The sequence below is a fragment of the Pristiophorus japonicus genome, chromosome 20 (genome assembly GCF_044704955.1).
Source record: "Pristiophorus japonicus isolate sPriJap1 chromosome 20, sPriJap1.hap1, whole genome shotgun sequence".
Lineage (NCBI taxonomy): Eukaryota > Metazoa > Chordata > Chondrichthyes > Pristiophoridae > Pristiophorus > Pristiophorus japonicus.
In genome coordinates, this window is record NC_091996.1 from 44557583 (window position 1) to 44574067 (window position 16485).

Consider the following 16485-nt stretch of genomic DNA (forward strand, 5'->3'; position numbering starts at 1 on the left):
TTATTTTTTTTAAATTTTCCAGGATGTGGGCATCGTTGGCAAGGCCAGCATTTATTGCCCTTCCCTAATTACCCTTGAGAAGGTGGTGGTGAACCGCCTTCTTGAACTGCTGCCGTCTGTGTGGTGAAGGTACTCCTACAATGCTATTAGGGAGGGAGTTCCAAGACTTTGACCCAGTGACGATGAAGGAACAGCGATATACTTCCAAGTGAGGATGGTGTGTAACTTGGAGGGGAACGTGGAGATGATGGTGTTCCCATGCACCTGCTGCCCTTGTCCTTCCAGGTAGTAGAGGTCGAGGGTTTGGGAGGTGCTGCCAAAGAAGCTGTTGTGAGTTGCTGCAGTGCATCTTGTAGATGGTCCACACTGCAGCCCCAGTGCGCCAGTGGTGGAGGGAGTGAATGTTGAAGGTGGTGGATGGGGTGCCAATTACGGGGGCTGCTTTGTCCTGGATGTAAAAATAAAAATAATCTGAAATTGACACAGTGCCATTCTTTCCTCCTTTAACTGTAGAATGATTTTTAAAAAAGATCGAAGAATGTGCAATTTATGAATGGAAAAATATAGGATGGTTAAATGTCCATTTATCCAAAGAAATGAGAAACTAGCTAATCTGCACCAATTCAGAGATAATAAAGAGAACATATTGAAATATTTATAAGCTTCCTGTAAAATATTTATAAGCTTTCTATTCAATTTTCAGACAGCTGTAAATGAATAATGTGCTTTATTGAGTGCAATAAAGACAATTTCCTCTTTATTATGTGGTAAAAAAACGGACTGTTTAGGAGGCAGATAATGAGGATTCACTTTCCTATTTACAACAATTGAGCTGCTTTGATTCAACAACCTTTTTTGAAAGGTATTATTTGACTGGAGTTGCACTGTTAAGTTTGCCAGCTCCTGATATCACATGAAACACCCAACCACGATTCATGTGGTGCTTATAAAATATGGTTCAATCATTCTTGAAGAATACAAAGCTGTTCCCCCATGCTAGACAGCGCGTTTGCACTTAAACATGAAACACCTCTTATCCAGATCATGAACAGGAAACATCGTATAGAATATTTCACTTCAGCTTGGTAACAAAGGTTACAGAAAATAGAAAAGGGAATGCGACTGCAATTAACACATAAGGGGACATATTTGGTGTTGTGCATTTTGTATCGTCTATGTAAGACTAAATCAGTTACTTCCAGTTTAGAACTATATTGACACAGCAACCATGAACCATGCCAAGCTTGATGAAGCAAATAGCAAAGGATGACTGGATAGGCATTTAAAAGAAAAAAGGAAGAAAATTGCATTTATATAGCAGCTTTCACGACCTCAGGAAATCCCAAAGCATTTTACATCCAATGAAGTACTTTTGAAGTGTAGTTGCTATTATAATGTAGGAAATGCACCAGGCAATTTGCACACAGCAAAGTCCCACAAACAGCGATGAGATAATGACCAGATAATCTGCTTTAATAATGTTGGTTGAGCTGTACATATTGGCCAGGACTCCTCTGCTCTCCTTCACAATTGTGCCATGGGATCTTTTACGTCCACTTGACAGGGCAGACGTGGCCTTGGTTTAATGTCTCCTCTGAAAGATGGCATGTCTGACAGTGAAGCACTCCCCCAGTACAGTAATGAAGTGCTAGCCTAGATTCATGCTCCACTCAAGTCTCCGGAGTGAGACGCGAATCCACAACCTTCTGACTCAGGCGAGAGTGCTATCATTGAGCCAAGGCCGACACCTTTAGGAGTCAATTTTCAGATTCTGCACTGGTAGCAAGGTACCTTGCCTGTGAGCAGTGCAGATCGGAAAATCATCGACATATTATCAGAGATTTTACACCTAAATGGATGTCAGACATGGGTCTCAAACATCAGTCCTGATTTGGAAGATTTGGGCTTTAGCAAAGTGGTTTCTCCATGTCGCTAAAAATAACTACAGCCTCCTCAACCCCTCCCACATCTGGCTTATAACCCCATTCAGTATTTAAACCAGCCACTATTTGTGGACCAGCTGAATGAATGTGGCTATAAAAAGAAAAGCATTGGATAACCACACACAGTTCTAACTGTGCATTCCTGGTGAGGAGTTTTCCGCACCCAGGTGCATATTGGGATTTCTGACCATGGGCTGTGCACACTTCCGTTCTCGATATTCCATCCCCGTGGCTCCTTGGGCCATGGAGTCAAAAAATGACGGCTGCATAAGTGACACCACTATTCCTGACAGATGATTGGATAATTGCCCCATCAATCACGCCTATAAGTGACAGGGTTTGATTTTACGCACATAATTTGTATGTAACTATCCCCCTTTCACTTGCTGGAGAACTAAACGTGCTTTTATCGGGAGACGTTGCTGTTGTTTCGGTCATGAGCTCTGCTGGCTGTTGTTCGTAAACAGACTCAGCTTGGGTTTGACAGACCCATGCCCCACTGTAGTGTCATTGGGCCCAAGTTTCCGATGCTGCTGAAAACGGCACACCTCCGTGATTTACGTAACCTGTCTGGGAAAAAAAGTGCGGCGAAATCTTACCAGGAATTCTCCGGTCGTCCTGGAGCGTGGTGTGGCGCAGCGGAGTCTCCTTGGGGCGGAGCAAGTCGATCGCAGCCAGTAGGGGGGCGGGGCTAGGGATCAGCGTTCTTCTGAATGCCGGCAGCATTGCGCATGCGCATTGGAGCGTGTGCACATGTGCAATGGCTCAGCAGGGCGTTTTTCCCCTAGTCTGTCTTTGAATTACATCTAAAAGAGCAGGCAGGCAGACCCAATCTGCAAAATGGTGTCCTTGTACTGACCTATACATTTAAGGCCAGGTGTTGGGCTTAACAGCGGAATGCAGAAACCCATTGGATATTGGTGGAACTGTACTGAACCAGTTAGCTATATTTTTACTTCAATGAAACTGGCTTCCTTAACCCAGATTATTCATGGATCCACATTTTTGGGGGGGGGGTGGGGGTTCCAATGCCATTGGTCATCCGAGCCTAAGGGTCTGTATACTGCAGAGTGCAAGTGATAGAGGGAGACCCCTATATTTCCAGTGAGTTCCACTCCTGTAGGTATCTATTAGTCAGAAACCTTGCTTCTCAACGTGTTTGCATTGGGGGAAGTTGAGATATTTGTGTGCGACTTCAGTTTGTGGAAGTTTCTTTGTCAGGCGATTTCCTGAAATGGAAGTTGGATAAATTGCATTTGCGATAAATATTTCTTCAAACCTGGCATTGAAACAGTTAAGACTGCAGAATATTTGGGTCACATCAGGAGTAATCTAGTTTGAACCCAGATAAATTTCTGGCACATGGTGTGGTGTGAAAATTGGACCTGATGGTTCAGTTATTTCCTACTGCCAAAGGTTTCCTTCATATATACTCGTACGAAAAGTAATTCTTTAATATGCAGGAGAATACCGTGACTGCAACAAGATAATGCAGACTATGTAGATTTTTCGTTGCTCATCAAAGGAAATGCCATTTTGTTCAGCCTCCGCCCAGCCTCCCCCGCTCCGCCCCCCCCCCCCACCGCGTTCAGCCTCCGTTCAGCCTCCCTCCCGCTCCCATTCAGCTCCTGCCTCCTCCACCCCCTCCCTCCTCCTCCCCCCCCACCCTCCTGTACCCCCTCTTCCCCCCACCCCTCACTGTCAGAAACACAGAGAGACACTGACAGAGACAGAGGGAGAGAGACACTGACAGAGACACTGACAGAGACACGGAGAGAGGCTGACAGAAACACCTTCCCTTCATATAAAGGTGGGACTTCTATTTTTTATTTGTTATTGATTGGTTGCTTATTACTTTGGTCTTGGTGCTATAGGTGCAGGGTTCCTTCTATTTTTTTATTAATTAATTGCTTATTACTGTTTGTGCTTCGTTTAGTGCTTGGTGCTTTAAATGTACTGCTTTGTTTAGTGCTTAGTGCTTTAAATGTACTTTGCTTCTTTAATGTTGTTGTGAAGGTGTTTAGTGCTTTGGAAAATCCTCTAACCTCCCTTTCCCCCCCCGCCCCTGTTGATATTGATATGTCCTTTGTGTTTAATGCTTCCCACCCCCCGTCTCTGGCTGCGCCTGCACTGAACTTAATTCTAGGTAAGGTTTTTCAGAACTTACAAAAGTGGACACTTATTCCATTGTAAGTTTGGAGTAAGTTTTCACTGCCGAAACTTGCAAAACAGGCCTAAGTGGCTGGACACACCCTCTTTTGAAAAAAAATACCTGAACTAAAACGAACCTAAACTAACTCACGAGAACTGGAGCAAACTGAATGCCGAGAATAGCGATTTCTAAGATACTCCAAACTAAACTAATTGCTCCAAGAAAATTGGAGCAACTCCACCCGAAACTTGGGCCCTCAATAACTACATGTAAATGGCCTTTATTTAAGGCTGTTATTGAGTTGCTCAGCTTTTGCTAGTTTTCCAGGTTGTGACTATTTATGAGCACCACTTTTTTACATTTCATTACGTAACAAAAATCAGTAAATATGCAATAAATGTAAACATCAAGCAAGGTTGTTCAGAATTCATTTCACACTGAAAACAAAAAAGGAAATAAATGCATGTCATTTTAGTACTCTCAACTAATGATTCCCCGGTGCAGTTTTTAAGCTGGAAAAGGCCAAAATGTGTGCCCCAAACCGTTTTTTCAATTTTTCAGATAAAGCCGATTTAATTTGATAGAAAACAATTGAACTGAAACAAATACAAAATAAAAAATAAAGCAACTGGTGATACATGGGAAATAATCAGAAACTGCTGGAAGTACTCAGCAGGTCAGGCAGCATCTGTGGAGAGAGAAACAGAGTTAACGTTTCAGGTCGGTGACCCTTCATTCCAACGTTAACATTACGCCTGCACCATTTGCATTGCATTTAATGCTCCCACCTGTTTCTCTGCCCAGTCTATCCCTGGAAATGTGTGTATAGTGCTAAGGGGGTGGAGATACACACAGAATGCAAAGCAGAGGGAAGAAAGACAGCCCTTGTGCCTTTCAAACATGTGCTTCTGGGCTAACAATGGAGTGGTGAGACCAGTTTGGAATACTGTATTTCGTTCTGGTCAATACACCATAAGCAACGAGGGTGCAGAGAGAAGTAACAAGATTGATCCCAGGTGTAATGAGGATGAGTTGGAAGGAAAGATTAAAGAAACTAAGCTCTACACTGGAAATAAAGTTGTTAAAGGGAGGAGCGGTGCAGAATGTCATCAAGATAAATAAAATTATATAGATAACATAAACCCAGACAATTACTTCAACGTAAGCAAGAACAGTAGGTCTAGAAGATGTAAATTTAAATTAGTGAAAAATACATTTGAATATTTATATTAGGAAGAACCTCTTTACCAAAAGAGTAGAATAATCTGCTAGGCAAGATAGGAGAGACAAAGGGGGAGAAACTCGGCTGCTTAGTGCCTCCCGTTAAAGCCTAAGGGGTTAGCAACTGCAGCGATGCCCGCGAACTTTAGTGCTGGCACTAACTCCTACCGCCTGGACTTCTAGCGCCTCGCAGATCATGATGTCGTAAAGTGCGCAGCGCTCCATTACCGCCCCAGATGTGAAATTGCCTCCCTCCCCTTGCTCTATTGCCAGGCATCAACAATGGCAGGAAGTGAAGGCATTGTCAACTCGGCTGGCCACTTGGGGACCGTTACTTAAAGGGAATGGTTTTCAGCTAGGCTAACCTTTATTATTTGCACCAGCGCCCTGTTACCACTTCCTTAATAAAGGATTCCAGCATTTTCCTGATGACTGATTTCAGGCTAACTGGCCTATAGTTCCCTGTTTTCTCTCTCCCTCCTTTCTTGAATAGTAGGGTTACATTTGCGACCTTCCAATCCAGTGGGACCATTCCAGAATCTAGGAAATTTTGGAAGATCACAACCATTACATCCAATGAGCCTCAAATATTCACTTGGAACACACCCGGTGTCAACCAGCGCTGATTCCACTAAAGTTTACAGAGTCAGAGGGAGGGGACCTCACCTCCATGGGACTGGCGGACACACAAACCACCATACAGCTGGGAAATCGGATGCCTGCCTGCCATTAGGGAGGGAGGATGCTAGACCCATCCCCAAGTCCCCCAAGACTCCATTGTGTCCTCCCTTGATCCATAAAGGAGAGCCAATCCAATTTTTGTGTAAAAATTTTGGGAGGGGATAGTCCTAATCGCAATCAGCAAATCTGACCTCCGGTTCTACACCATGTCCCAACTGAGCCAGCGAAGTGGGAAATCCAAGTATAAGGCGTCGCCGTTTACGCTTTTGCCCCAGGCTGCCCAACAATATTATTGGGTTTGTAAAAGGTGCAGGTGTCCCTCACAAATTGCCAGGAAATCCCAGAATCGAACGAGACTTGGTGCTCCCGAGGAAATTTGGGGCCATAGTATGCTGCATAGGCCTTACTTACATACATATTTTTTATATCTGAATACATAGGGGTGTGATTTAGAAACCAGTGTGATGAAAATAGGGCTTTTATTTATATATCAGATTTTATGGTAAGCACACGTGATGTCCATTATGAATTGCAACAGAATTTCAGTTTGCATCAATGGGATAAAATCTCACTCCCAACACTACTAGTCAGCAACTATTTCCCAATACAGGAATTATATCATCATAGGAGAGGGTCAAGAAATGTAACATATTTATTAATAAATCTTCAAACTGCTAGTTGCTGAAAAGATTCTCACTCGTCGAATGGTTTGGCACAGGTGAACGTTTGCTAGGACAATTTGATGCTTAAACACATTCCGTTGCCATTGATCTAACTTCTTTATGCAATAAGCAATGCTATGGTGCATTGCCACATGGAATTGTTGCTTCAAATTGATCAAACTAATTTAATGGCACAGCAGGGAAACTATTAAATTGACAGCAGAATAGTAAAGCTATGGAGGTCAGGGAAGGGAGGAAGAGGCCACTGCGGTTGAAGGGTCTCATCTAAATAAGTTTTGCGTAAAAATAACTTGCAAGTGAAAATAACTTGGACTATCTAGGTCATTCCACATTATGACAGTGATTGCACTCCAAATGTACTTCATTGGCTGTAAAGCACTTTGAGCCATCCACTGGTTATGGAAAACACTATATAAATGCAAGTCTTTCTTTCTTTCATGGGCGTGTCTTATACTGAAGTTACTGTTCAAATAATCTTAGAGATGCAAATTGTTGTCTGCACACTATCGGCATTTTTTTTTTCAAAATCATTTTATACAGATTACTCTTGTTAAATAACAATTTTAATATTTAATCATGCTTAATATTTATGTGAAGGTTTGAACTAAAAGCAGTTTTGCATTTTTCAGCACACATCACACCTCTAATGCTACTTCTTTTTGAACTATAATTATTACATTTTTTTTCTGCAATAAAACTGACCAAAAGTCACAGGTAGAGCCTGAGTTGGACAGACAATAGTTGGGGTAAGTGATTTGGTACAGCAGAACAAATCTCATGAATTTCGATGCTTGTCAGATAGACCAAGTATTGCACTTTTGTGTAAAAAGTCCTGGAGGCAATAAAAATGCCAGTTCTGATCAATAATAAAATCACTTATATCAACAATAGCAGATTAAACCAAAGGCCAACACCAATCGTCATCTTAGCTTAACCATGATGTGATAGCCACAGGTAATCCATGCTTTCAGTTTATTCTGCAGTGAGGTTTGGAATCATGATATTGCCACTGGGTATGCCCATCCAGCCAAATACTGAATTATTTTACTGCAGAGCCAGCTATAAATTGACATGCTGCAAATCAACTACCTTGTACAAATTCAGTATGAACTTTGCTTGGTCCTAAACTGGTTGAATCCTCGGCTTTGCTCAGGAAGCTCTCGAAATTATGGCCCAGAAATTGCGGTCAGAGGCTTCCTTTGGACGAACACCTCTGATCCGAAAAAAATCTACCAAAGTATCTGATGGTCACGGAGGAATTTATGATTGTGGTCGGAAGCCTTTATTCGCTGCGCAACATATGGGAAGATGACTTCCCCGTATGTATGGAAATGCTGGAGTCACATGGGCCTGGATCACCAATCACTACGCAGTATTCTCATTGATAAAAATGGGAACTCCGTTTTTACAAGTTCCCATTACTATCAATGAGAAAACCCTCCTAAAACAAGAAACACAGCATAATAAATTAAGAAACACCTCACATATTTAAAATTTAATACAATTAAATGTTTTAGAAAAAATATATATTTGGGGAAATTTTTTTAATGTGTTTTAATAGTGTTAAAAATAAAATTATCTTAATGAACAGGGTTTTTAATATAAAAATGAATGATTAAATTTAATTTTTATATGTTTTAAAAGTGTTTCGTTGGTAAAAGTAGACTATACGCCTGCTTTTACCAGCTAGCCCAATCTCACCCACACGGATGTTCTTCTACCGGGGATTCATATATTCTTTCAGAAGAAATCTTGACATAACGGAAAAACCGGTTCTCGCCACATGGGCATTGCGCCCCGAGAACCTGCTTCTACGAGGCCTCATCGGGTGCGTGTGCACTTTGTACTCACCCGACGAGGCTGCAATTTTCGGCCCATATTTTCTTCAGCATTGTAGTTGAATGCTCATGTATTGTTACAAAGGCACATTTTACTGAGCACGATGTACGGCTCAAGAGTTCTGTGCTGATTTACTTCATTACAATGTTCAAACTTAGTTCTGACTTAACTGTAAAACAATTGAGTTGTATGAGAGTTTCATCTGCATATTTGTGCGCAAGGGTTATCTGTTCTCAATTTAACAAGGTGTTTTGTAAAAATTATTTTTGGGGTAATTCATAGTACTTCCCCAATAATGACATTCCCTAACATCATACCTTTATTCCTTTACATGTATTTTCTTTTACATCAGAACTGCTTGATCAGGGTAACACCGCACGGGAGAGAGGCCTTAGTTACAGACTTTGGGCTGGCACGAGAAGTGGTTGAGCTGCCCACGAAGGATCTCGAACGGAAACTGTCCTTGGTAGGATCAGCTTTCTGGATGGCACCCGAAATGTTGCGTGGTGAACCTTACGACAGAAAGGTAAAGTGCACCCAGTTTTCCCACAGTTCTAAATTTGGACAATGGTGGGATGCATTTTGTTCATCTCTTTCACACTATAACAAGATACAAACTTATTTGGATGTATAGCATGAGAAAAATGGATAGAAGTACAAATATAACTTGAAATCATACTCTCTCATTTCTTTGGACTTGAATCCAGTTTAAATTTTCTTGCCACTTTGCCTCTCACATGCGGTATTATTTTCTAATTTGCAGTTCATGTCCTTGTCTGTTTGGCTCCATCAATGGCTGATCTTTAACTGTTGAGACGGAATGGGGTGGAGATTAATCTGGGCCCGTTCTTGGGCCCTGAGTTGGTACTGCACTAATTGGGAGGCCCGAAACCAGCCTGAAATTAGGCCTCAGGCCTCATTAATATTTGTTGCACGATCTGCCAGCACCTGTCATGCCTCAGCGGGCCGCTTGCTTCGCTGGCTGTGGTCCAAAGATAAGTCCCGGGAGGTGGGTGATTGGAGCAGTAACGATGAGTGGGACGGTGACTGCGACGACTGTGGAGTCGGAGAGAGCATTCCTGCTCGTCCTGGCTCCACAGAAAGTTTAAAAAAATATTAAGTAAAAGCACAAAGCAGTCCATCCACCACCTTAAACATCAACTCCCTCCAGCACCGATGCTCCGTGGCTGCAGTGTGCACTATGTACAGGGAGCACTGCAGCAACACACCACGGCTTCTTCGGAAGCATCTCCCAAACCCGCGACCTCTACCACTTCACAGGACAATGCAGCAGGTGCCTGAGAATGCCATCACCTCCAAGTCACACATCATCCCTGTCATGTATTTAATTGTCATTGTAATTTATGTATAAATTGATTTCAGTTGTATATTGTGAGAATATTGACCACTAGGTGGTGAATTTGGGGGAGACATTTTTAATTTAGACTTTAAGGTATAAAAGAGGAAACTCCACCCACCTTCATCACTTCAGTGCTGGAATAAAGGTTACTGGTCACAGAGTGACCTTCTCTCAAGTATGGGCCTCGTGTACATTGGACATATCATTGGCGACGATGATGGGATTTAAACCACACGAGCATGACCCCTAACAACACAGACAAAAGATACTATATCAGTGATGATTGGGACAATTTTATTAAGAAACTACAACAAAGTTTCGTCACTAAAAAATAATTAAGACAAACTTCGACCGACAAACACAAGACTCATCTGACAATTTATAAATCCACGACGCACTCCCTAATAAAAGACCTTCTAACACCAAAAAAACCAACAGACTTGGAGATATGTGGTCTTTCCTTCATTGTTGCTGGGTCAAAATCCTGGAAATTCCATACCTAATAGCACTGTGGAAGCACCTTCACCATATGGACTACAGCAGTTCAAGAAGGCGGCTCACCACCACCTTTTCAAGGACATGTAGGGATAGGCAATAAATGCCAGCCTTCCCAGCGTGGCTCACATCCCAAAGAACGATACAAACGATTGCACTGGGGTCCTATTGATGCCGTAAGATCCCGATTTCCATGGGCTAATGAGCCAGCTGCTTTTTCTGGGCTGACCACTTCAAGGCTCCCAGAGCGGCAGCAGTGATGGAGCAATGCGTGCTGTACCACGATTTTCACCGTGCCACCATCCCCAGTGGTGAGGATGAAGATTGGCCCTTTTCTGCCTCAATCCGCTAACTGGCATTCTTTTCTGCTGTTTCCAGATTAGTATTCTGCTTCTATTCGCATCTGTCAGAAAACATGCGGGTGGAATTTCGTCGTCACTGCCTTGGTGGTAATCTGGCGAAGCGGGTCGTCCGCCCTTTAGTAAACGTGGAATAAAAATCAGGAGGCTTCTATAAAGGATGGGCGATCGGTTCTGCAGGATGACCGCCTATGGCAGTGATGATGAAAATCTACCCCCGTGGAGTGAAATATTCTAAAGCCAGAGATCCTTTTTGCATCGATTAGAAAATATGTAATGGAATATTCCAAAAGGCAGTGAAAATACAAGTAAAGACCCACATCTTACTACTTCCTGATGCTACCACATCCTGGGGCAGCATTTTGCCTTATAATTCTGTAATTTAATTACTTAGACAATATATTAACATTTGAGCCTTGCAAAGGGCCTAACGAATATATTCTAAACCAATAAAAATATGTAAATCATTAATGAGTAACTCCTTATTCAGTGAGTGTCTGGGTCTACAATCAACAAGCATGGAACATTATGGGCCACTCCTTTCATGATTTCCCTTTATTGTGGCCAATTTTTGTGACTAACCTTCTCTATTGAATAAAATCTCATTATACATTTAATACAGAGCATGCTTCGTTGCATCTCTGAAGGATTTAATTACGTCGTTTTTGTCAATGCTGCCATGGCTTTTTTCCACTAGGAGCTTTAATTTCATCTGTGTGCTATTCTTCATGTGTTGGTTAATGTATTCTCACACAATCCTGTCTGCAGTATTTGAACACTGTTGTTAATTTTATTTTGAACAGGTCGATGATTACGGCGAAATAACACAAGACAAGTAATTTAACCGTTGGGCTAAAATTCACGCACAGAGGGAATTAAACTCCTAACTGTCTAATTCATAGAAAATGTCCACTTTCTCTCAGCTCTCACTGAACATAAGAGTTCAGAAATCAGACGTGGAATCTGCATTAAGCTGTTCACAATACTATTCTTCAGGTTACTCCTTCATCAGCAATCGCTATGGCAGAGTGTAATGTATGGAAGGGTGAGGTCATCCAGTTTGGATCAGAGAAAGACAAATCAGAAGGGGCGAAATTGCTCCTTTTTCAGAGGCTCATTAGCACCTCTGGGGTTGGGGGGGGGTTCCCGGGTGGGGCGCCACTGGCTCTTGAGAAATTTTGCGGGAGTTTGCGGATAGTGCCCTGCTCCGCTGCACAACCAGCATTGACGTCATTGGCGTGCGCAGTGACCCCTCAGCACTGTGCACCGACCACTTTCCACCCCGCGGCCCGCAAGGCTGGCGTGAGCGGACATCATGAAGCTGGCCGACATCCGCTCGTGGGGCGGAAGTTAAGGGGGAGTTTGCTATCGCCCCGCACTGCCATCTTTAACGTTCTGCCGACTCTCGGGTCGGCTTCAGGTCGTCCCCTCTGGCGTAGCCATTGTGCAGCCTGGCACTCCGTTTTGGGAGGCGAGCTGCAGCATCGGCACCACGCTGCCCTGGCGGTCCAGCGGCGGCCATCAGAGGCCTTGCAGAGTGCACAGCGGCCCTCCCCTTTAGGCGAAGGGGAGGGGCGTTGACGCGCGTCAGTGCTACACGGAGCATCCACATAGCGCTTAACAACTTGCAACGTTAGCGCCACTGGAACCGCCCCTAGAGGAAGTGGGGAAGTGGAGCATGGGAGATTACGCTCTACTTCCTTTGAGGGGCGGTAAGCCCAATTCAGCAGCCAGGGCGGAGTTCCCGGTCCCAGCAGGTTACTGCCCCCCATTGGGGTACAGGGCCATTTCATTCCCAGAATATTTTCTTAATGGTGTGAGACCAGAATCTGTGGGGGAGCAATGGGATTTAGGTGTCCATGTACACAAATCACCAAAAGCTTGTGCACAGGTACAAAGAGTAATAAAAAAAGATGAGGGGCTAGATTTTCGGTTGTCGGCTGCGCTACCATTTTTAGCATCGGCAAAGTTGGCGTTGCACGAGGATTCACGGCGAAAACCGCGAGTTTCGGCAACTATAGTCTGAGACCGGTAGCGGAAAAAATTGCGATAAACATTCACAAAACCCTTACCTACTATATCGCTGAAAAATAATTAAAAAATAAAAACGTTAACTTGCCTTTTTTGCAGGTCTTCATAATTACCACTGCTGGCAGTCTGCACCGACAGGTTTGATCCTGTCGGTATTTTGGGCGAGGCAGAGAATGCCGAAAGTATGACGGTAATGCAACTGCGGCGTTGCACGTCCTTTCACGTTGGTGCAATTCTCCCCGGCGGTGCTTGACAGCGCCACCGCAAAGAGGTACCCGCAGATTGTACCGACCGGGTTTTCGGTGCAGAGGGTTAAATCTCGGCGAAAACCCAGTCGCAAAGTCGGCGAAAATCTAGCTCGAGGAGTTTGGAATACAAGAGTAAAAAAAGTGAGGTCATACCCCATCTGGAGTACTATGTTATTTTTGAGCACCGAATCTCAGAAAAAATATATTGGCCTTGGAAGGAGGTGCAGCGTAGATTCACCAGAATTATACCCGGGCTTAAAGGGTTAAATTATGAGGACAAGATTCATAAACTTGGCTTCTATTCCCTTGAGTTTAGAAGGTTGAGGGGTGATCTAATCCAGACGTTTTAAATGATACAGGGAAACTACTTCCTCTGGTGGGGAATCCAGAATAAGAGGACATCATCTTAAAATTAGAGTTAGGCCATTTCGGAGAGAAATCAGGAAACACATTTTCACACAAAGGATAGCGGAAATCTGGAATTCTTTTCCCCAAAGGCTATGTATGCTGGGTCAATTGAAAATTTCAAGACTGAGACGGACAGATTTTTGTTAGGTAAGCGTATTAAGGAATATGGAGCAAAAGAAAATGGAGTTAAGGTATAGATCAGTCATGATCTAATTGATGGCAGAACAGGGTCAAGGAGCTGAATGGCCTACTCCTGTTCCTATATTCCCGCAAAGATTTTAGTGCAATTCTGATTCATGCTGATCTGAGGTCTTGGATGTAATTTGCTTCTGTCCCACTCACAACTGAAATTTACCTCACTCACTGCAGATCACAAAGGGGTTTATTAATTACTTAAAAGTTAGGAAAACAACAACGTAATCCGAAGTGTAGAGCAAGAGAATTTAACATTGGGTTTCTTCATGTTAGCAAGCATTTCCACATATAAATGAATTGGTTATACATTCTATTAGTGTAAACTAAACCTTAGAATCAGCTACTGCATCTTTTCTATGAATATTGCATTCGAATTATGTAACTCTTACTTGAATGCTAAAACGCACCATCTGGATAAAACAGTTACAGCTCTAAGGTGGTTCCATCTTAGCACTAACTATAGGATTATGTAATTTGGAAGAGGAACATACTTGTTCAGACTGACATAAAATAGTATTAAGCACTAATGTAAAGCCCAGTGAACAAGTTTTATTTTTGCTCAGGTTTCTTTGAGTGATAAGAACATAAAAAATAGGAGCCGGAGTAGGCCATTTGGCCCCTCGAACCTGCTCCGCCATTCAATAAGATCATGGCTGATCTGATCATGGACTCAGCTCCACTTCCCTGCCCGCTCCCCATAACCCTTTACTCCCTTATCGCTCAAAAATCTGTCTATCTCTGCCTTAAATATAGTCAATGACCCAGCTTCCACAGCTCTCTGGGGCAGAGAATTCTGAAGAAGAAATTTCTCCTCATCCCAGTTTTAAATGGGCGGCCACTTATTCTAAGACTATGTTCCCTACTTTTAGTTTCCCCATGAGTGAAAATATCCTCTCTGCATCCACCTTGTTGAGCCCCTCATTATCTAATAACTTTCAATAAGATCACCTCTCATTCTTCTGAACTCCAATGTGTATAGGTCCAACCTACTCAACCTATCCTCATAAGTCAACCCCCTCATCTCCGGAATCAGCCTAATGAACCTTCTCTGAACTGCCTCCAATGCAAGTATAGCCTCCAATGCAAACATCTGATCTACGATGTGAAGGTGCATTGTTGGCTGCTATAAATGTCATAGCCTGATTTATCCACGAGTATCATTGTTTTTAAGAGGTATGTTAATGCTTGGCATCAAATCAGGTGTTGCACTGACAATTGTTCTTCACCGTTACATATCTTTCAGGTTGATGTTTTCTCCTTTGGTATTGTATTGTGCGAAATACTTGGCAGAGTCACCGCAGATCCTGAAATTCTACCCAGAACACAGGTAGCTTTCTATCCAGAACATAAGTAACTATAAATGACTGGTTAGCAGTCTACCCAGAACACAGGTAGCTATAACTGGGGCCATAATTTGCAGCCCCTACGGGCACATATGATGTGCGTATGTGCCCGTAAGGGCCGCACAAGTTCCAGGTATAGGTATGCCTGGATCCAATGAATCCCTGGGAAAAGGCTATTTGCCAACTTCCACCCAGCGAATGCCCGTGAAATTATTACTCCTGGTAAAAGACGGCGTAAGGCCTGCTTTTACCAGCGTAAGAATTTTATCAATAATTTATACATTTAAAACCTGTGAGATAAGGTGAGTTTATTACTAGCCCCTATAAAATATTAAAATATTTACTTTTCAACAAAACAAAATATATAGATTTAATTAAATGCCATTTTAATTAATTTTAAATAAGTAATGCTTTTTTTAATTTATTTGATGTCGATGTATTTTTGGGGGTAAAGCTGTTCCCATTCATACTTAGCATAAATGGGGATTCCCTTCTGTCAACAACAACTTGTATTTATATAGCGCCTTAAATGTCGTGAAATGCCCAAAGGTGCTTCACAGGAGCATTATGAGATAAAAAAATTTTGACACCGAGCCGCATAAATAAAGATTAACGCAAGTGACCAAAAGCTTGGTCAAAGAGGTAGGTTTTAAGGAGCGTGTTGAAGGAGGAAAGAGAGGTAGAAAGGCGGAGAGGTTTAGGCAGGGAATTCCAGAGCTTGGGGCCTAGGCAACAGAAGGCACGGCCATCAATGGTTGAGCAATTATAATCAGGAATGCTCATGAGGGCAGATTTAGAGGAGCGCAGACATCTTGTGGGGGTTGTGGGCTGGAGGAGAACTATTTGAGTTCTCATCACTGCATTCTGTGTGGCTGGAGAGATGAGAGGGACGAGGCCATGGAGAGATTTGAAAATAAGGATGAGAATTTTGAAATCGAGTCGTTACGAAGGCAATGTAGGTCAGCGAGCACAGGGGTGATGGATGAGCTGGACTTGGTATGAGTTAGGACATGGGCAGCCGAGTTTTGGATCACCTCTAGTTTACTTAGGGTAGAATGTGGGAGGCCAGCTAGGAATGCGTTGGAATAGTTAAGTCTAGAGGTAACATAGAAACGTAGAAAATAGGTGCAGGAGTAGGCCATTCGGCCCTTTGAACCTGCACCACCATTTAATATGATCATGGCTGATCATGCAACTTCAGTACCCCACTCCTGCTTTCTCTCCATACAAAGGTATGGATGAGGTCTTCAGCAACGGATGAACTGAGGCAAGGACAGAGATGGCCGATGTTACGGAGGTGGAAATAGGCAGTCTTAGTTATGCTGCGGATATGTGGTCGGAAGATCATTTCAGGGTCAAATATGACACCAAAGTTGCGAACAGAGTGGTTCATTCATGGTTCTGTTATTCGTTGGGCTGGCCATAGAATGGTTACAGCACGGAAGAAGGCCATTCGGCCCATCGAGCTCATGCCGCCGCTCAGCTAGTCCCCCGCCCTTTCCCCAAAGCCCTGCAAATTTTTTTCCT

General features: G+C 43.1%; 1 protein-coding gene across 3 annotated transcripts in view; it reads left to right on the forward strand.

Annotated features, from left to right (window-relative positions):
• The window catches only part of LOC139232924 (dual specificity testis-specific protein kinase 2-like), a 146207-nt gene that overhangs the window by 113990 nt on the left and 15732 nt on the right, over positions 1-16485 (forward strand). For all 3 annotated transcript variants that reach the window (XM_070863422.1, XM_070863421.1, XM_070863423.1), the window contains exons 6-7: positions 8872-9045; positions 14859-14942. In XM_070863422.1, coding sequence (XP_070719523.1) covers positions 8872-9045; positions 14859-14942 — 258 coding nt within the window. The remainder of the gene's footprint in view (positions 1-8871; positions 9046-14858; positions 14943-16485) is intronic.